The sequence below is a fragment of the Thalassophryne amazonica genome, chromosome 23 (genome assembly GCF_902500255.1).
Source record: "Thalassophryne amazonica chromosome 23, fThaAma1.1, whole genome shotgun sequence".
Lineage (NCBI taxonomy): Eukaryota > Metazoa > Chordata > Actinopteri > Batrachoidiformes > Batrachoididae > Thalassophryne > Thalassophryne amazonica.
The window spans coordinates 9554894-9577388 of record NC_047125.1 but is presented as its reverse complement, the minus strand read 5'-3'; the positions used below and the strand labels follow the sequence as shown (position 1 = coordinate 9577388).

Here is a 22495-nt window from a genome sequence, read left to right as displayed (position 1 = left end):
AAAGAAGAAGAAAGGGAATGGTTTCTTTTAGCTACAGCTAGCTCGCTGAATAACCTGAAAACTGTACTTGGAGCAGATTAAACTTCACCCTATAAACTTCTGTTTCTTAAAGAGCTCAAGAGACACAAAACGGACAATAAACTGAAAGAAGAAAAGTCCAACAGCTGACGTTTTAACAGCGCCCAAGTGCTGCTAAAAAAAAGAAAAGAAAAGGAACTCCGTGGTTGAAAAGAACAGAAGAGGGCAGACAAAGTCTCCAAGCCTGACGTTCACTGATACAGAGCAGGTACATGCACATATACATACATAGATACATCTTCAGCCGCTTATCCGGGATCCGGTTGCGTAGCAACAGCTCCAGCAGGGGACCCTAAACTTCCCTTGAGGGATCCCGAGTCGTTCCCAGGCCAGTGTGGAGATATGATCTCTCCACCATGTCTTGGTTCTTCCACGGGGTCTCCTTTCAAATGAACGTGCCTGGAACGCTTACTTAGGGAAGTGCCCAGGAGGCGTCCTTACTAGATTTTCAATTTCAGTTTATTTAGTTTATGTAGCGCCAAATCACAACAAAGCTGCCTCAAGGTTCTTCACACAGAAAAGGTCTAATCTTACCAACCCCGAGAGCAAGCAGACAGGTGACAGTGGTAAGAAAAAACTGCCTCTGATGACATTGAGGAAGAAACCTCAGGTAGATCAGACTCAAAGGGGTGACCCACTTCTTAGGCCATTCTACCTAAAAAGGTTTAAAATACAGGACACAGCACAACAATTGATGAAAGTCCATGCGGGTCTGTGTACGGAAAGAAGCTGTTTTTGTGTCTTGAGGTTTTAGTCCTGATGAACATCAGCCATCTGCCAGAGGGGAGGGTGACAAAAAGTTTCTTTCCTGGGTGAGAGGGATTGGCCACAATCTTCTAATTCTATCTAATCTAATATTTATATTTGAAAATAATTTTTTACTTTCACTATTGATACTCTGTGTGCTTCTTACCCTGTGTGCTGCTATACAGTGCTGCTGGACCCCCACTTTCCCCAAGGGAGTCTTCCAAAGGGATTAATAAAGTTCTGTCTAATCTAAACTTGACTGTGATTCAAACCCCTAGCTCCCAAGTGATGCCTTGTCATTTATGTCCAAGTATTACACACCCTGCAATGGGCCATAGTGTGAAGCCATAACACATACCAGTGGAAAATCTCTAAATTTCATTATCAACCTCATTGTAATGATAAACCTAACCCCCAAACTTTAACCACAACCATAACCCTGAACACATCTTTGTTACAGGTGATGTTCTTAATTTGGTGATGTTCTTATTATGGCTATGTATGGAAAGCCTCTTTGTCACAACATCTTGCGTTTTCTCACACAGACACACACAAAACTATACTCTTTATGTTTATTTTAATGAATGTTGACATTTTAATCCATTTAAATGCTTCCTTGCAGACATGCAGCAGCTGTTAGTGAGTAAAGAAGATGTTCTTCCTGAGCAGAAGCAGTGGAATCCGAATCTAGACCAAAAGGACTCTGAGCTTCCAGACATTAAAGAGGAACAGGAGGAACTCTGGGTAAGTCGGGAAGGAAAGCAGCTTCATGGGCTGGAGGACGCTGATCTCACCAAGTTCACTTTCACTGTTTTTTTTCTGTGAAGAGTGACGATGAAGAAAAACCACAGTCGTCACAACTTCATCAAAGCCAAGGCGTTGAGAACACAGAAGTGGAGCTTCTTGTCAGCAACTCCACTGAACACGGAACACTGAAAAAGGAAGCCAATGAAGAGGACTGTGGAGGATCAGAACCATCCGGCAACTCAGGTCCATGCAGACATTTACAACCACATGCTGACACTGATGACACATACAACCCCTGGCAAAAATTATGGAATCACCGACCTCGGAGGATGTTCATTTAGTTGTTTAATTTTGTAGAAAAAAAGCAGATCACAGACATGACACAAAACTAAAGTCATTTCAAATGGCAACTTTCTGGCTTTAAGAAACACTATAAGAAATCAGGAAAAAAAAATTGTGGCAGTCAGTAACGGTTACTTTTTTAGGCCAAGCAGAGGGAAAAAAAATATGGAATCACTCAATTCTGAGGAAAAAATTATGGAATCATGAAAAACCAAAGAATGCTCCAACACATCACTAGTATTTTGTTGCACCACCTCTGGCTTTTATAACAGCTTGCAGTCTCTGAGGCTTGGACTTAATGAGTGACAAACAGTACTCTTCATCAATCTGGCTCCAAATTTCTCTGAATGCTGTTGCCAGATCAGCTTTGCAGTTTGGAGCCTTGTCATGGACCATTTTCTTCAACTTCCACCAAAGATTTTCAACTGGATTAAGATCCGGACTATTTGCAGGCCCTGACATTGACTCTATGTGTCTTTTTGCAAGGAATGTTTTCACAGTTTTTGCTCTATGGCAAGATGTATTATCATCTTGACAAATGATTTCATCATACCCAAACATCGTTTCAATTGATGGGATAAGAAAAGTGTCCAAAATATCAACGTAAACTTGTGCATTTATTGATGATGTAATGACAGCCATCTCCCCAGTGCCTTTATCTGACATGCAGCCCCATATCATCAATGACTGTGGAAATTTACATGTTCTCTTCAGGCAGTCATCTTTATAAATCTCATTGGAACGGCACCAAACAAAAGTTCCAGCATCATCACCTTGCCCAATGCAGATTCGAGATTCATCACTGAATATGACTTTCATCCAGTCATCCACAGTCCATGATTGCTTTTCCTTAGCCCATTGTAACCTTGTTTTTTTCTGTTTAGGTGTTAATGATGGCTTTTGTTTAGCTTTTCTGCATGTAAATCCCATTTCCTTTAGGCGGTTTCTTACAGTTCGGTCACAGACGTTGATTCCAGTTTCCTCCCATTCGTTCCTCATTTGTTTTGTTGTGCATTTTCGATTTTTGAGACATATTGCTTTAAGTTTTCTGTCTTGACGCTTTGATGTCTTCCTTGGTCTACCAGTATGTTTGCCTTTAACAACCTTCCCATGTTGTTTGTATTTGGTCCAGAGTTTAGACACAGCTGACTGTGAACAACCAACATTTTTTGCAACATTGCGTGATGATTTACCCTCTTTTAAGAGTTTGATAATCCTCTCCTTTGTTTCAATTGACATCTCTTGTGTTGGAGCCATGATTCATGTCAGTCCACTTGGTGCAACAGCTCTCCAAGGTGTGATCACTCCTTTTTAGATGCAGACTAAAGCCTCGGTCCCACCGAGTGAAGAAGGAGCCACGCACCCTGTTTTTTTTGTTTCATGAGCTATCGTGGCATTATAGTGGCTCAGAGTGGCTCTTAGAGGCATTATCTTCAGTTAACGAGGCTCCTCTCTGAGCGTGGCGCTAATTTCAAGATGTTCAAAATTTAGCAACAACAGCGTGGCGCAGTTTGTGTTCGAGTTACTGCGACGGCTTAGAGGCATTTGCGTGGTGCTTACGAGTCTGCAAAAAGTCCATTATCCGTGCGCCTGGCACCTTTGCAGAACCTGAGAGGCTGTTTTTGGAGCGGCTCCTCCTCTTGCGCACCTGCTCTGTGCGCTGGACTCTATATATTTTGTAGTGGATTAATCATTTTCTGCCAAACCTTGGATGGTGAAAACACTTCTAATCACTTCTGGCATCACAGAGGACTGTTTCATCTGGACACTTTTTTTCTCTCTCTTTCCTGCTCCATGTGGGATGTATTTTGAGCAGCTTAAGGTAATTATTTTTAATGTTTTTTATAGCTTGATAAAACAGTTCCTTGCTATAAAAGTATGTCTGTATGTTGATGTCTGTTGTGTGTAAAAGTATGTTGATTTAATATCTTGTTAATGGATCACTGTGTGTGCGCACTGAGGTAGGATCAAATATTTTTGGAGCGGGTCTCCTCTTTGCGCACCAAATTCCACCTGCTCTGTGCGCTGGACTCTATATAAAATAATTATTTTGTAGCGGATTAATCATTTTCTGTCAAACCTTGGATGCCGAAAATACCTGTAATCACTTCTGGAATTAATGTATCACATGAGCTCCACTGTGTGTGCGCACTGACGCACTGAGGCAGTAGTAACTCCTCATCACGCTTCAAACGAGCATTTAGGCAGAACGCCAGCTCACAAAAGAGTGATATTTCAGTCAATATTGGACGAACACAAAGTTAAAATTTGGGTGACTGCGTGAAAGTGGATGTGTGTTTAAAGCCATGGAAGATAATAACTCCAGTGAAGCAGCTAAGAGCAGGAGCTGTGCAGCAACACAGGTGGAGAGCGCGCAAAAGAGCGATTTTGAAGACATAACACAAAGTTAAAAGTTGTATCATGGTGACTTGTAAGCTGCGGAAGAAATAAAGAAATATATACAACCCCTGGCAAAAATTATGGAATCACCGGCCTCGGAGGATGTTCATTCAGTTGTTTAATTTTGTAGAAAAAAAGCAGATCACAGACATGACACAAAACTAAAGTCATTTCAAATGGCAACTTTCTGGCTTTAAGAAACACTATAAGAAATCAAGAAAAAAAGATTGTGGCAGTCAGTAACGGTTACGTTTTTAGACCAAGCAGAGGGAAAAAATATGGACTCACTCAATTCTGAGGAATAAATTATGGAATCACCCTGTAAATTTCATCCCCAAAACTAACACCTGCATCATATCAGATCTGCTCGTTAGTCTGCATCTAAAAAGGAGTGATCACACTTTGGAGAGCTGTTGCACCAAGTGGACTGACATGAATCATGGCTCCAACACGAGAGATGTCAATTGAAACAAAGGAGAGGATTATCAAACTCTTAAAAGAGGGTAAATCATCACGCAATGTTGCAAAAGATGTTGGTTGTTCACAGTCAGCTGTGTCTAAACTCTGGACCAAATACAAACAACATGGGAAGGTTGTTAAAGGCAAACATACTGGTAGACCAAGGAAGACATCAAAGCGTCAAGACAGAAAACTTAAAGCAATATGTCTCAAAAATCGAAAAATGCACAACAAAACAAATGAGGAATGAATGGGAGGAAACTGGAGTCAACGTCTGTGACCGAACTGTAAGAAACCGCCTAAAGGAAATGGGATTTACATACAGAAAAGCTAAACAAAAGCCATCATTAACACCTAAACAGAAAAAAAACAAGGTTACAATGGGCTAAGGAAAACAATCGTGGACTGTGGATGACTGGATGAAAGTCATATTCAGTGATGAATCTCGAATCTGCATTGGGCAAGGTGATGATGCTGGAACTTTTGTTTGGTGCCGTTCCAATGAGATTTATAAAGATGACTGCCTGAAGAGAACATGTAAATTTCCACAGTCATTGATGATATGGGGCTGCATGTCAGATAAAGGCACTGGGGAGATGGCTGTCATTACATCATCAATAAATGCACAAGTTTACGTTGATATTTTGGACAATTGAAAGGATGTTTGGGGATGATTAAATCATTTTTCAAGATGATATGCATCTTGCCATAGAGCAAAAACTGTGAAAACATTCCTTGCAAAAAGACACATAGGGTCAATGTCAATGAGCAGATCTGATTTGATGCAGGTGTTAATTTGGGGGATGAAAATTTACAGGGTGATTCCATAATTTATTCCTCAGAATTGAGTGATTCCATATTTTTTTCCTCTGCTTGGTCTAAAAAAGTAACCGTTACTGACTGTCACAATCTTTTTTTCTTGATTTCTTATAGTGTTTCTTAAAACAAGAAAGTTGCCATTTGAAATGACTTTAGTTTTGTGTCATGTCTGTGATCTGCTTTTTTTCTACAAAATTAAACAACTGAATGAACATCATCCGAGGCCGGTGATTCCATAATTTTTGCCAGGGGTTGTATATTGAAAGTGATCCACAGGTGTATATAATAAAACGGCCACCTCATTCTGTACGCAGAACGGCACCGCGTGCAAAAGAGCGCTTTTGCAGAAATAAACAGATGAACACAAAGTCAAAAGTGGAATCACGTTGTAAAAATGATTGTGCCAGGGAAAAAATAAAGCCAGCAAGCCATGGATGGAACGGAAGCTAGAAAGAGCAGAGAGGCAGCTGTCCATGAAAGGACAACAGCAGCGCGCGCAAAAGAGCGATTTTGCAGAAATAAACGGACAAACATAAAGTTTTGTGTGTTTAAAGCCGCAAAAAAAAAAAAAGCCAGAGAGCCGCGGAGCCAGCGAGGAGCACAGAGGCGGCTCTCCAGGAACCCGTGGTTCGGGTCTAGCTGGTCTGGTGCATTACAGGTGGACTGCAGCCTGGCGCACAGCGCACAACTACGGAACTGTGATGGAGTGTCTTTTTTACTGCGTTAAAAAAAAAAAAAAGGGACATCTTTAAATGCTGCTGTGAATCTGTGAATTGAAAACCCACACTTTGAAGGGACCAGGTGTGGGAGGGCTGGAGGTTTGGACCAAACTCATGCCTAAACGTGCGCCAACATGGCGCTATCATGGCGCTATCATGGCACTACGTGGCTTAGTGTGGCTGATGCGAGCCATTCGAGGCTGTAATGACAGGTCGGTCGTGGCTCACTAGAGGCTGCTACGCGGCACATGCGTGGTACAGAGAGGCACATAGTGGCACCTTCATAGTGGATACGTGTTAAGATGAAAACGTGGGTCATTCTTCAAATAATCACCCCACACCCATGCGTGGCTCCTTCTTCAGCCTTCATTATTCGGTGGGACAGAGGCTTAACGAGCAGATCTGATTTGATGCAGGTGTTAGTTTTGGGGATGAAAATTTACAGGGTGATTCCATAATTTATTCCTCAGAATTGAGTGAGTCTGTTGGGAAAGTGTTGGTACACGGACCCACAACAGGGGGCGCAAAGGAACGGACAATGGAGTAGGTCAAATAACAACACTTTACTGTTGTGAATGTGCACAACAAATACAACAGATTACAACAATAGATCAGAATCAATCCACAAAGGTGTTGTGTGGGCAGGCTCGAAGATAGGAGACACCTGTCCAAAGCAGAACCGGAACCACACGATTTCCTCCGCCACCAGACCCCGGGAATACTGGAGCCGCCAAGTCCCGAACTCCCAGGTGGCCACTGCCTCCGCGTGTCGGACCTGGTACTGCTGGTGAGGAACAAAAACACAATTAAAGGTGGGCGCGTTTGCACCCAGTAATCCACACGGCAGGAAAGCTACCTCCACCTCTCGTTGGAAAAAAGGTCTGTTATCACTCACAAAAGTCACAAAAGGTTACTGTCAAGCAGTCAGCTGAGAATATTACCTTCCAGGTAGAACGATATCTTGGCAAAGAGGTGGAGACGTCGTCCTGCTGATGTACCCCTGCTGATTGGTAACAGCTGTTGCAGGTGATGCGTGACAGCTGTCACCCTAGCTGCTCCTGTGAGGCGGCTGCGCCCTCTGGTGCCTGGAGCCCGCACTCCAGGCAGGGCGCCCTCTGGTGGTGGGCCAGCAGTACCTCCTCTTCTGGCGGCCCACACAACAGAGTCCATATTTTTTTTCCCTCTGCTTGGTCTAAAAAAGTAACCGTTACTGACTGCCACAATTTTTTTTTCCTGATTTCTTATAGTGTTTCTTAAAGCCAGAAAGTTGCCATTTGAAATGACTTTAGTTTTGTGTCATGTCTGTGATCTGCTTTTTTTCTACAAAATTAAACAACTGAATGAACATCCTCCGAGGCCAGTGATTCCATAATTATTGCCAGGGGTTGTAGTTAATGTAATTTATAAATTTGAAGGTTTTAAAGGTGAAAAGGTTTTCGTGTATTTGAAAATTCAGTAAGGTATATCTTCTATTATACATACCAATTCTAAGGTAGAACTCTACTAGTGTATACTAAAGTATATCTAAATATCTAAAAAAGAAGAGAAGAGCCACTTAGGTGCCTGGTCTTGAGAACCAGGGATGGTAGGTTTAAAAGTAGGGATGTCCCGATCCGATCACGTGATCAGAAATCGGGCCTGATCACGTGGTTTCAGACTTGATCGAAATCGGTCGTTGCATCCCGATCAGGAATCCGATATAGATTTTATCCTCATTATTTTGATCAGCGCTATTTCAAGCTCATTATTACAGATTAATGGGCCTTTCACGCGTTGGAAGCGTCAAAGCGTCAAGAATCGGTCTAAAAAGCATTATTTTCAATGAGACGCGTTACTTTTTAGATGCGTCAGAAGTGTCGCGTCAAAAGCTGAGCTAAAGCGGCGCTTCTGACGGGAGCGCGCATTGCCACTTGTTGGCAGGCTGATGCGGTCAAAGTTCAACCCAATCTTTTTTTTTGTTTTTGTTTTTTTGAACAAAAGAAAAAACGTAAGTTCAACCCAGTCCAACTTTCGACGCTCTGAGCTGTGACGTAACTTCGCGCTGTCCAATAGGAACGATGCGTCGGGCCAAAACATGGAAGACTAATGGCAGAAACCACTGAGCTGTATAAAACAGAAACATGTCACAGAACTGCTCATTTATAGAGCAGTTTTCTGAAGAAAAATCCTTGGAAATGTTTTGTTGTTGTTGTTGTTTGTTACCTCAAAATTTCTGATTACTGTTTAAAAAAGTTTAGAACACTTGTAATTAAAATAGCTAAATCAATAAATGGTTCTTTAGAAACCTTTCATCTGTAAATTAAAACCACCTGTTATTAAGGAACCTTGGACATTTATTTTTAGACATAAAATAACATGGAAATTTGTACATTTTTAAGTCTGGTAGATTATTATTTGATTGTTCAAGTTAGCTCAAGGAGAAGTGCACTGTTTAAGTGATAAATAATAAAATAAGGTGATTAAAATAAAAGTATTAAAAGATTAAAGTATCGGTTCGGGACTCGGTATCGGCAGATACTCAAAATCAGATGTCTCGGAATCGAATCTTGGCCAAAAAAACCTGATCGGGACATCCCTATTTAAAAGCTTTTTTATCCCATGGGATCTCTCGCTACCACCTAAGTGGCTCAAGAATATGGACAGCATGTATATAATTGATATTTATACAATCAGGGTAGTAAACAACATATACAAGAAATATAGTTACTACATAATATTATAGAAGTAAGCTACTAAAACCTAAATATTCATACAGGAGAAGATTGTAGTATACGTTTACCTAGTCTGTAGACTTGTTGTAAAACTAAATTATAGCTAGTAGGCTAAAATATAAATGTGTTTATATATTATAGAAACAGAAGCTATGATGGATACCTAATTGTTTTAGGTATCTATCTAAAGTTCACCCTGCTAGCTTACTATAGGAAGACAAAATCCATACTATGCATGCTTTCTAATGGAAACCCAAAACTTAGATACTATCTGTTGATATCTATTAAAGGACCCATAAACTGAAGAACCATTAAAAATCTACACCATGTAAAATAAAAGTGTAAACCATGAAAGTAAGCTAACTGTAGCTAGATGACCTACCCTTAATTTAGCCGTTAATAAGCCAACTGTACCTTGCTGGCCAACAAAACTAAACAAAAACGGTAACTGGCGTATAGAGTACAATAGCGTTGCTTCACCCTACAATAATGGTATTAACAACAAATACATGTAACAACAAATGTAAACAAAAGTGTGTATTAATGTTACCTTCCCAAACAGAACAGAACCAACTATATTGTTAGCTATGACAAACAGTGCTGCAGCCGGCTAGATAAGCTAACGTTAGTTGTTAGGTTTAACTAATTACCCAAGTACCTTTTTAATAGAGTCCGTAAATATCTCTATAACACAGTACTAGCTGTGTTTTGTCAGTGCATTAACTTCCTCGAAGAGTAAGCTGAAGTGAAAAAACCTCACTATGATTGTCTAGTGTGGGAGTGATTGGTAACAGAACCTGGTCTTCGGTAATGTTTGCAATACTGGAGATAAGAAATTTATTAATGAAATTTCTAATAATTAAATTTTCATTATGCTCTCTCTCGCTCTCGCTCAATTCTTGGGTTGGAAAAATGACAACAGGAACACATTGTGAAAATGGCGAAATTTCATTGCACTTAGGACTGGGCAGGGTTCTTGTTAGCGCAGTTGAGCCCCTACACTGTGATTTAACCAGCATAGGGGGCTTTTCTGTCCCCCCCCACACACTTTTTTTTAAAGCCAGAAAAATCTGCACAGCCTGAATGCTCCCATGCAAAAAGCTTTATTAGACACAAGTGGCGACGTTTCGGGCAGCTGCCTTTCTTCAGACGTGAAGAAGCCGTTGTTGAACTGTCTTTCAGAAATGTCATGGATGTCTTGGTGGCATCCCTCACCAGTCTCCTTCTGGCATGGTTGCTCAGTTGTTGAGAACTGCCTGCTTCACACACACTTCACACTGTATTTCTTAAAGTTTGATGTAAATGAAGTCCAAGATATTCAGTGACTTGGGAATGTTCATCTACCCATCCTCTGACTTGTCTCGTGAATATTTAGAATAAATTGTCCCTGTCCCAACTTTTTGCAATGTCTTGCATCCTTAAATGCAGGGATGGCTGTATATTTAGAGAAATAACCCTGTTGTGTCTGATGATTTGCGGACGTTCATGCTGGTTATATGGCAAATTGAGCTTTACTGGCCGGTAAAAAGGAGTTTTACGCCGACGTGTTAGCTGAGCCGTAAAACGGATATTTGTGACCATATTGTTGTGTGGGCCGCTGAAGAGGAGGTACTGCTGGCCCACCACCACCAGAGGGCACCCTGCCTGGAGTACGGGCTCCAGGCACCAGAGGGCGCTGCCACCTCACAGGAGCAGCCGGGGTGACAGCTGTCACCTACGACAGCTGTTACCAATCATCTGATCCGCAGTGGTATATCAGCAAGACGTCATCTCCACTTCTTTGCCGAGATATCGCTCTACCGAGGAGGTAACGTATCTAGCCAATCGTGTTGTCTTTTGACCATAAATACTTTTTTGCCTTCACGCAGATAGTGAGTAGAACAGCAGGAGACTGTATTGGACCCTCTTGGATAAGTACTCACATTCCTGCACTAACAGTGTTTTCCTGACGAGAGGTGGAGGTGGTTTTTCCACCATATGTGTTGCTGGGTGCAGGCGCACCCACATCTGACTGTTTCTGTTCCTCGCCAGCAGTACCAGATCCGACAAGCGGAGGCAGTGGCCACCTGGGAGTTCGGGACTTGGCGGCTCCAGTATTCCCGGGGTTCGGTGGCGGAGGAAATCGTGTGGTTCCGGTTCTGCTTTGGACAGACGTCTTCTATCTTCGAGCCTGCCCACATGACACCTTTGTGATTCGACTTTATTGTCTATTATTGTAATCGGTTGTGTTTGTTGTGCTTATTTCACAACAGTAAAAGTGCTATTTGACTTCCTCCATTGTCCGTTCATTTGCGCCCCCTGTTGTGGGTCCGTGTTCCTACACTTTCACAACACATATAACAGCATGAATGTCGGCAAATCATCAGACACAAGGGGGTTATTCCCATTCTAATCCAATTCTATCGTTTGCACAGTTACCGTCGAGTCGAGGCGCAGCGTAATCTATCAAATGTGAAAATCCATCAAATGTGAAACGGTAACTCTGTATCAGAATCCACACCAATACTTTCGTATGTTAGCTTAAATTCACCTATTTCGGCAGCAGTGGCTGCGATTTGCGATTGGAGCGCTCCTGACGTCCTTCCGAGCAGATCAGAGCGCACTTAACACACCACACACGGCAGGAATATCTGATAAGATTATCTTTAGCGTCATCATGATTGTCGGGACATCCTTATGATTGTCTGAAGGGGAAGCTCGGGTCCGATATCGGCCTAATTATCTTGCCGTGTGAACTAGCCTTAACAGCGCAAACAGCTAGCAGCGCATGCAGCCGGTGTTCTGTCAAATTGTGCATCTTGTCGCATAAATCCACAGTTCTGCGTCGTGACAATATTGCACATGCGTGTGACATAAATGACACCGGTCAGGGCGCAGAGTAATACATCCAAATGTGAAACGGTTGAATATTTTGCCACCGTTACCCCGATATTATACGGTCGGAAATCTCACACGCTTACCCAGATCAGATTTGCAAAAAAAAATGTAATTGGATTAGAATAACAAATGAAATGATGTTGACCACACAAAACATGACATGTACTGTCTGACATGGCATGAAGCTCAAAGTAAATGTAAGGACCACTGCTCATTATTACTGGTATTATTATGTTTTTTTGTTTGTTTGTTTGTTTTTTAATTTTCAACTTTCATATTGACCCAACTCTTTCTGACTTGGGGTTTCAGTTTCATCATCTCTTCAATAAATCCCAATTCTTTTTTGCCAGCCTCTTTTTCTGTATACTTTCCTAAACATCTTTCCACCACCAAGTGTCTGTCTCTTTCCTCTGTCCAGATGTCCACATAGAACCTTGCCAGCTGTTTCCCTCACCACATCTGCAGTTGTTTTCGGTTTGTCCAAAATTACTTCACCTCCACCCAATGTCTGGCTCACCTCTTCTCTGGATTTCACATCACAATCTTCCTCCTTCAGCTTCCACCATCTGATCCTTGGTTCAGCTCTTGCTCTCTACCTCTTCTTAAGCTCCGAAGTCATGTTACAAACGCTCTTTCCTGCCATCACCTTACAAAGAATCACATCTGTGCACCTTCCTCCCCTCTTACAGTGAGGAAAATAAGTATTTGAACACCCTGTGATTTTGCAAGTTCTCCCACTTAGAAATCATGGAGGGGTCTGAAATTTTCATAGGTGCATGTCCACTGTGAGAGACATAATCTAAAAAAAAATCCGGAAATCACAATGTATGATTTTTTAATCATTTATTTGTATGTTACTGCTGCAAATAAGGATTTGATCACCTACCAACCAGCAAGAATTCTGTCTCTCACAGACCTGTTAATTTTTCTTTAAGAAGTCCTCTTATTCTGCACTCTTTACCTGTTTGAACTTGTTACCTGTATAAATGACACCTGTTCACACACTCAATCAATCACACTCCAAACTGTCCACCATAGCCAAGACCAAAGAGCTGTCTAAGGACACCAGGGACAAAACTGTAGACCTGCACAAGGCTGGGATGGACTACAGGACAGGCAACAGGCAAGCAGCTTGGTAGAAGACAACAACTGTTGATTATTTATTAGAAAGTGGAAGAAACACAAGATGACTGTCAATCTCCCTCGGTCTGGGATTCCATGCAAGATCTCACTTTGTGGGGTAAGAATGATTCTGAGAAAGCTCAGAACTACACAGGAGGACCTGGTCAATGACCTGAAGAGAGCTGGGACCACAGTCACAAAGATTACATTAGTAACACATGATGCTGTCATGGTTTAAAATCCTGCAGGGCAGCAAGGTCCCCCTGCTCAAGCCAGCACATGTCCAGGTCCGTTTGAAGTTCACCAGTGACCATCTCAGTGATCCAGAGGAGGCATGGGAGAAGGTCATGTGGTCAGATAAGACCAGAATAGAGCTTTTTGGAATCAACTCCACTTACCATGTTTAGAGGATGAGAGCAACCCCAAGAAAACCATCCCAACCGTGAAGCATGGGGGTGGAAACATCATACTCTGGGGGTGCTCTTCTGCAAAGGGGACAGGATGACTGCACCATATTGAAGAGGATGGATGGGGTCATGTATTGCAAGATTTTGGCAAACAACCTCCTTCCCTCAGTAAGAGCATTGAAGATGGGTCATGGCTGGGTCTTCCAGCATGACAATGATCCCAAACACAAAGCCAGGACAACTAAGGAGGGGCGTCGTAAGAAGCATTTCAAGGTCTGGAGTGGTCTGGCCAGTCTCCAGACCTGAACTCAATAGAAAATCTTTGGAGGGAGCTGAAACTCCAAACCTGAAAGATTTGGAGAAGATCTGTATGGAGCAGTGGACCAAAATCCCTGCTGCAGTGTGTGCAAACCTGGTGAAAAACTACAGGAAACATTTGACCTCTGTAATTGTAAACAAAGGCTGCTGTACCAAATATTAACATTGATTTTCACAGGTGTTCAAATACTTATTTGCAGTAGTAACATACAAATAAATTATTAAAAAAATCATACATTGTGATTTCCGGATTTTTTTTTTTTTGATTATGTCTCTCACAGTGGACATGCACCTAAGATGAAAATTTCAGACCCCTCCATGATTTGTAAGTGGGAGAACTTGCAAAATCGCAGGGTGTTCAAATACTTATTTTCCTCACTGTATGTCACTCTGTCTACCTCCATTTCTTAAAATAAGTATTCACGATAGCCATTTATATCCTTTTTGTAAAATTTGCTACCAGCTGCCCTTCCACATTCCTCTCCTTTATGCCATATCTACGCATAACTTCCTCATCATCTGTTAGTTTAACTAACATGCCCATTGAAGTCGACTCTAGTCACCACTTCTACATGCTTGAGTACACCCTCCACCACCTCATCTAACTCTCTCCACAAATGTTCTTTCTCCGTCTCATAACCTACCTGTGGGGCATATGCACTCATGACATTTATTACCCCTTCATTTTTCATCTTCACTCATCACCCTGTCAGACACTCGTTAAACCTCCAACACTCTTTTAAAATACTTTTCCTTTAGAATGACCCCAACTCCATTTCTCCTGCTAGCCACACCGTGATAGAACAGTTAGGGCATCTCATTGGGCTGTGACAACTTGTGAATGGAATTCATGAAGAAATTTACACAATTTCGTGCACAGTTCCGCATCCCGCATCTCGCTTGATGTTTGAAGAGACCAAAAAATTTGCGCATCAAAAACTTCTTCACCAAAAAAAACTCAAGCAGGCATCTCATACCCCTCGCCATGTATTCTCTGTGACTCAGAATGTGCGCAACATGTGAAACAGCTTATGAAGGGTTGACACAAGGGGTTTTTTTTTATCTGTGAGGAACAGCACTAATAAGCAATAAGTCCAGCAGCCAGCACCCACCTGCTGTGCACACATATCAGCAGGCTTGATGTGTCCTGTCTGGCCATAGTAGAACCGCAGCATCCAATGGAACAAAGATTTATGGTTCGGACTGGCTGTGCATGCATGTCAAACTGCTGGATGCATCCCATCAGGAGCCGCACGCACCGGCTTTATTATGTTTTTCTCTCTTCATTTATTATTCATCTTTTTGAGGACTGCGGTGGAAATAAGTTTAATGCTACTGGGTGGGCGACAACCCCCATGCATGCAGGGACAGCAAGGCTACACCTGTGTGGACAGTGTGAACGAGGCGATCCACATTTTATTTATTTTTATTTTCATTGTTTGTAAGGACGTCAATGGAAGCTGAGAGAGACAGCTCCTGGACATTATTCTGCAAGTCTGTGAGTGGCTGTTCACACTTTTTTCTTGTTTAATTATTATTTATGTATTATTATTTTAATATTTATTATTATTATGTACAGTGTTTTTTCTGCCTAAAGTTGTGGGACTTTTCATAGCCTCTTTCACATAATAGCACCATAATAGTCCACAGCCATCCTGAGCACTGTGTGCACAAACGTCATCATTTCAGCCACGCAAAAGTGCTACTCAACATCTGTGAGAGTGCAGCATGGGATTCGCATGCAAATCCTTGCACATGCAACAGCTGCGCCAGTGTTGCTCAACTTTCGTGTGTGCACGCTGCGGGGCATGCCAGCATCTCACGCAATATGCATGCGGAGTGCTCGAGATTTGTAGCCGTATTTTTGTTGTCACCCCAGACGTCAGTCAGCCGCCATGTGCGAACATGTTGGTGGGACCAATTCAGTGAGATTTTAGATGAAAAAGTTGTCACCTATTTGCCTGTTTTGGCGGGATTTTGTGTCTCCGCGTACTCTCCGCCACTCGTGCCCCAGTGAGATACTACCCTTACAGCCCACCTCTGATTCTCCTAGACTTGCGCAAGTGTGGCATAAATTTGACTTACTTTTGGTCTCCTGTATGACTGCTTTTCTCCTCCTCGTCCTATCAGCCAATTCTCTTCCTTTTACCAATCATGCTACCAATATTCAATATCCCGACTCTCACTTCTGCACTTCTAACTTTCCTCCTCTCCTGCTGCCTCTAGACACATTTTCCACCACTACTACTTCTCTTTCACCCAAAAGTAGCCCTTACCACCAGCGCTCTGTTGGACAACGGTTCCGGTGGCAGTTGCCGTGAGCCTGCACCATGACTGATCCAGTATGGAAATTTGAGTTTCAATCCTGCATGTTTGGTTTGGCAAAATTTATAACAAATGCCCTGACACAACCCTGCTCATTTTTCCGAGCTTTGGACTAGCACTCAGAATCTACTGAGTGTACACCCCACCCTGTGTGGCTGAGATTATTGGATTGATCACCAAAATTGTGAAAATGTAATGTCTGACTGCAGTTCATGAATGTCTGAAGGGTAAAATAAACACTCCTGATGTATGTAGTATCACTTCCATCAATGCAATAACGTAATGCAACTTAATGCTGAACACAATCAATTAAATGTTATCCATTTAATTGATTCTTTGCAGACATGCAGAAGTTGTTGCTGATTAAAGAAGAAATTCTTCCTGAACAGCAGGAGTGTAGTCTGAAGGTTAACCAGGAGGATATCAAAGATGAACAAGAGAAACTCTGGGTCAGTCAGCAGGGACAACAGCTTCACCAGCTGGAAGAGGCTGAAGTCACGAAGTTCCCTTTCGATGTTGTCCCTGTGAAGACTGAAAATGATGAAAAAACACTGTTACCACAACAGAAGGGAAGGCCGGCAAGTGAGAAACCAGTCAGATGCCCAGTCCGGGGTAAAGAATGGAGACAAAAGAGCACTCTGAACAGACAAGTGAGATTCCCGACAGGGGAGAGGCGATTTTGCTGCCCTGAGTGTGGTAAAAGAGTTGGACACAAGGGCAATCTGAACATGCACATGAGAATTCACACAGGAGAGAGACTATTTCATTGTCCTGCATGTGATAAAATATTTGGACACAAGGGCAGTCTGACCAGACACATAAGAATTCATACAGGACAGAAACCATTTAGGTGTCCTGAGTGTGGTAAAAGATTTGGACAAAAGAGCGGCCTGACCAGACACATGAAAATTCATACAGGAGAGAAACCGTTCAGGTGTTTTGAGTGTGGTAAAAGATTTGGACACAAGAGCGATCTGAACATACACATGAGAATTCACACGGGACAGAACCCATTTAGGTGTTCTGAATGTGGTAAAAGATTTAAACACAAGGGCAATCTGGACACACACATGAGAATTCATACAGGTGAGAAACCATTTGTCTGTCCTGAGTGTGTTAAAAGATTTGCACAAAAGGGCCAACTGATCAGACACATGAGAATTCACACGGGACAAAAACCATTTGGGTGTTCTGAATGTGACAAAAGCTTTGGAGAAACAGGAAATCTGACTAAACACATGAGAACTCATTCAAGAAAAAAGTAAATTAGCCCCACATTATTTGGAGAGAAGAGGAACCACAATTAAGAAGAAGAATACTGTGCAACAATGGAAAAAAGACAAGACATTGCAACAGAAAATCAGCTGTCTGAGAGCAGAGATCTCCCAAATGACAGCATTTGTGGGAGGCCAAAATCATACAAGGAATCTCCTAAAGTCAGTTGCATTAAAACAAAATACAATGTTGGAGATAAACAACTGGATGAGAGGCTGGCAGAACATCAAGCCTTAGTGAAAGCTTTAGCTGCAGAAAACAGCAACAAAGACAAGAAAATAAATGCAAATGAATAGTTCACAAAAAACCCAAGGCTAGTCTACAGGACACAATAAAATGCAACAGCAACCTGGGAAAGACTAAGTTGAAAGATTCTGGAGACCACTATTTGAAGACCCAAAATAACATGAGGAGGCCAAGTGGATAGAAGTAAAAAAAACAAAAACAAAGACAAACAGCAAATGCCAGCAGCAGTAATAACTGAAGAAAAAAGTGCAGAGAGGGATATTCCAGGGAGACAGCCTCTTGCCACTTTTATTCTGCTTAACCATAGACCCGCTTAGCAAGATCCTGAAGGAGCATGACATCGGGTATGACTTAAGTAGAGGCAGAGGACGGAAAAAAAAAAATAGGAAACCATCTTTGCCGACTCAAATCAGGGACTCAGTCAGCTTGTGGAAGCAGTCCATAAGTTCTCCAAAGACATTGTCTGGAGTTTGGACGGGATAAATGCTCTAAATGCCATGTCAGAAAAGATAGGAAGGTAGTAGGAGAAAACATGCAGTTGGATGAGGGGAGCAACATTAAAGATTTGGCTCAGGATTCCATATACAAATACTTGGGAATAGAAGAAAATGCTAAAATAGAGCATACGAAAATGAGTGAGAGAGTAGCACAAGAATACTTAAACTGTTTAAAAATGATCTGCAAATCAGAATTAACACCAAAGAACAAGATCACAGTCATAAACTAGTTTGCAATACCAGTGGTGACCCATGGGTTTGGTATAGTAGACTGGCCACAGGATGAGCTTAATAGATATTAAAACCAGGAAGATGCTCACCCTCCACAACGTTAACTACAGAAATCAATGCATGGGGGAAAATAAATATTTCTCCCTTGTAGAGAAGGTGGTCTGGGTCTCACTGAAATCAACCAGGCCTACAGAGATTCATAATAGGTATTGGACACTACTTAAAGAGTTCTGAAGAAGTCATAAAGATAGCACAACATCACAATGAGACCTTATCCCAGCAGACCTCGGTTATTTGCAGTTGGCAGAAAACAACAATCTGACACCTGCAACAAAACTAGCAAGACATACCAGGAGAAAATACAGCAAAAGAGAACAAAAACAGAGTGGACAGATGGAAACAGCACATAAGTGCTGGACAATTCCAAGAAGAACTGGAAAAGGAATACATAGATAAAGATGGATCTATATGGTGGCTTACAAATAGAGAACTTGGTTTTGATGGAGTAAGAGTTGGAGCGCAAGATCGGGACTTCAGAGAAATTGTTTCAAATAAAATCTGCAAGTATCTACACTGGAAAGTATGCAAGGCACTTAAGGTGGAAGTAAAGGAAAACATCTGGGAGCATGAGCCTGCACCAGTCTCATCCAGTGGAAAAGTAACCATCTTCTGTGACAGAGATCCCAGCAGGAAGACATATCGAAGGAGGTGCAATCAAACCTGATGTCATCTGGAAAAACAAGAAAAAACAGCCAAAATTATCATTGTAACAGTCCCCAATGACTATGGCCTGAATAAGGCTGAAAGGGGAAAGGGGATCTTTGCAATATTTCACAAATGATGAAGTGTCTCTCTTCTCACCTCTGATATATTGTCATTTATTGACATTGTATAATAAATTACACAACAAAACTGGTTAACTTCTCCCATATTGCACATTTGAAAACAATATTGCACATGATTAAAAAAAATTAACAAGAATACGAGGTCTGTTAGAAAAGTATCGGACCTTTTTATTTTTTGCAAAAACCTGGTGGATTTGAATCACGTGTGCTTGCATGAGCAACCTTGAACTCGGTGACTTTTCAGTCGTGTGACTATCTGACAAAATTGTGGAAGAGGTGGGCATGTCACAGCATGTCCTGTGAGACTTCAACACGGAGGTGCTTTTGCGCCGCCGTCAGCAGCAGCATGAATTTCACCGCCACTCTTTTCATGGCCAAATCTTCTGTCAGAGTCGAATGTACCGAAAAAGTGCTGATGTCCACCTCTTCCGCAATTTCTCGGATAGTCACAAAAAAAAAAAATAATAATTAAAAATGCTCAAATCAAATTGAAAACTATACCACATTATTTGTCTGATTGTTAAGATTCCAAAAAGGTATAGTTTGGACTATCTGTGACTGAATGTTCTGGAGTTATGGGCTAAAAACAGTAAAAATGGTGACAAAGGTCAATTTCAGTTTGTAGAAGGGTCAAAAGTTTAAGTACCTTCAATTTTGGTAAAAAGTGATACAAATTATTGGTTGAGCTAATAGGATAATAATAATGGAATAATAATAGATGGAATAGTTTTGACAGTGCTGAATACTTGGTGTCCAAAAGGTCAAACAAAGTCAACGTCCAGTGGATTCTATGACATGTGACATATGTTACCCTGTAACATGATAACTAAGCATGATACATGGTCCAAACTATTCCTTTTCAAAACCCTGTTAACTCAACTAATAATTAGCATAATTTTTTACCAAAACTGGATCAACTTTAAGTTTTGACCCCTGTACAAACTGACACTGACCTTTGTCACCATTTTTGCTGTTTTTACCCCATAACTCCTGAACATTCAGTCACAGATTGTCCAAACTATATCTTTTTGGAATCATTATGATCTGACAAATAATGTGGTGTAGTTTTTAATTTGATTGGAGCATTTTTAATTGTGCCCCTGTGTAAATCTTCAATTGACCCCTACCTGACCGCCTATTGAAAATTCAAGTGGCTTATCGGTTTGTTTCAAGAGTAATGTCTAAGGAGTATTTGTGCCGAATTTGATGCTTGTATCACCATTTGCAGGATTTTGCTGTAAATATTCTCTTAGCTGCTGCACTAGACTCCTCAAAAATCACACCAAGATTTCTTGAAGTGTCACTACACTAAATCATGTAATCACCCAGTGAAATAACAAATTGCTCAAACGTGTTTCTCAGTTTCCTTGTATATATAAAAGTCCTTCTCTGCACTGCTCCACTATGATGCTGTGATTGGTGATGCAACAGACAAAAATTTGCTCTGTGCACAGTCTGCCCATCACAGCTATAGAAGCCTATAACTCCTTCCAACATGTCCTGTGTCTTGGCAGCTTCCCTCTCATCTCTTTCTTGCATAGTTTTTGAGAACTGCCTAGTGCCTATTCCAGGCAGATTTACCACATTGTACTGCACTGTTTAAGGATGTTAGTGCAGCAGATAAACAATCCTTCAGCTGGTGATGCAAGCACCAAATTCATCACAAATATTCCTTTAGACTCTTTTGAAAAAAACAACTGGCCACTTGAAGTTTCAACAGGCGGGCAGTTTGGGGTCACTTGAAGGATTGCACAGGGGTAAAAATAAAAAAAAATGCTCCTACATTATTTGTCTGATCCTAAAGATTATAAAAGGTATAGATTGGACTACAACCCCTGGCAAAAATTATGGAATCACCGGCCTCAGAGGATGTTCATTCAGTTGTTTAATTTTGTAGAAAAAAAGCAGATCACAGACATGACACAAAACTAAAGTCATTTCAAATGGCAACTTTCTGGCTTTAAGAAACACTATAAGAAATCAAGAAAAAAAGATTGTGACAGTCAGTAACGGTTACTTTTTTAGACCAAGCAGAGGAAAAAAATATGGAATCACTCAATTCTGAGGAAAAAATTATGGAATCACCCTGTAAATTTTCATCCCCCAAATTAACACCTGCATCAAATCAGATCTGCTCATTGACATTGACCCTATGCCATGACATTGACCCTATGTGTCTTTTTGCAAGGAATGTTTTTGCAGTTTTTGCTCTATGGCAAGATGCATTATCATCTTGAAAAATGATTTCATCATCCCCAAACATCCTTTCAATTGTCCAAAATATCAACATAAACTTGTGCATTTATTGATGATGTAATGACAGCCATCTCCCCAGTGCCTTTACCTGACATGCAGCCCCATATCATCAATGACTGTGGAAATTTACATGTTCTCTTCAGGCAGTCATCTTTATAATCTCATTGGAAAGGCACCAAACAAAAGTTCCAGCATCATCACCTTGCCCAATGCAGATTCGAGATTCATCACTGAATATGACTTTCATCCAGTCATCCACAGTCCACAATTGCTTTTCCTTAGCCCATTGTAACCTTGTTTTTTTCTGTTTAGGTGTTAATGATGCCTTTCTTTTAGCTTTTCTGCATGTAAATCCCATTTCCTTTAGGCGGTTTCTTACAGTTCGGTCACAGACGTTGACTCCAGTTTCCTCCCATTCGTTCCTCATTTGTTTTGTTGTACATTTTTCGATTTTTGAGACATATTGCTTTAAGTTTTCTGTCTTGACGCTTTGTCTTCCTTGGGCTACCAGTATGTTTGCCTTTAACAACCTTCCCATGTTGTTTGTATTTGGTCCAGAGTTTAGACACAGCTGACTGTGAACAACCAACATCTTTTGCAACATTGCGTGATGATTTACTCTCTTTTAAGAGTTTGATAATCCTCTCCTTTGTTTCAATTGACATCTCTCGTGTTGGAGCCATGATTCATGTCAGTCCACTTGGTGAAACAGCTCTCCAAGGTGTGTTCACTCCTTTTTAGATGCAGACTAACGAGCAGATCTGATATGATGCAGGTGTTAGTTTTGGGGATGAAAATTTACAGGGTGATTCCATAATTTTTTCCTCAGAATTGAGTGATTCCATATTTTTTTCCTCTGCTTGGTCTAAAAAAGTAACCGTTACTGACTGCCACAATCTTTTTTTCTTGATTTCTTATAGTGTTTCTTAAAGCCAGAAAGTTGCCATTTGAAATGACTTTAGTTTTGTGTCATGTCTGTGATCTGCTTTTTTTCTACAAAATTAAACAACTGAATGAACATCCTCCGAGGCCGGTGATTCCATAATTTTTGCCAGGGGTTGTATAAGACTGAAT

The 22495-nt window shown here is 41.3% G+C and overlaps 1 protein-coding gene across 1 annotated transcript; it reads left to right on the top strand.

Moving 5' to 3' along the window:
- Positions 1–10: 10 nt before the first annotated feature.
- On the top strand, positions 11–18773 carry LOC117505048 (zinc finger protein OZF-like). Its single transcript, XM_034164580.1, has 4 exons — positions 11–286; positions 1448–1569; positions 1653–1815; positions 16414–18773. Exons 2-4 carry the CDS (start codon positions 1450–1452, stop codon positions 17334–17336), a joined length of 1206 nt encoding a protein of 401 aa, XP_034020471.1. The 5' UTR covers positions 11–286; positions 1448–1449; the 3' UTR covers positions 17337–18773.
- The last annotated feature ends 3722 nt before the right edge of the window (positions 18774–22495 follow it).

Coding starts and splice junctions, on each gene's coding strand:
- LOC117505048 (XM_034164580.1), top strand. CDS start 1,450: ATGCAGCAGCTGTTAGTGAGTAAAGAAGATGTTCTTCCTGAGCAGAAG. Junction 1,570..1,652: donor AGGAACAGGAGGAACTCTGG/GTAAGTCGGGAA, acceptor TTTTCTGTGAAG/AGTGACGATGAAGAAAAACC. Junction 1,816..16,413: donor AGAACCATCCGGCAACTCAG/GTCCATGCAGAC, acceptor GATTCTTTGCAG/ACATGCAGAAGTTGTTGCTG.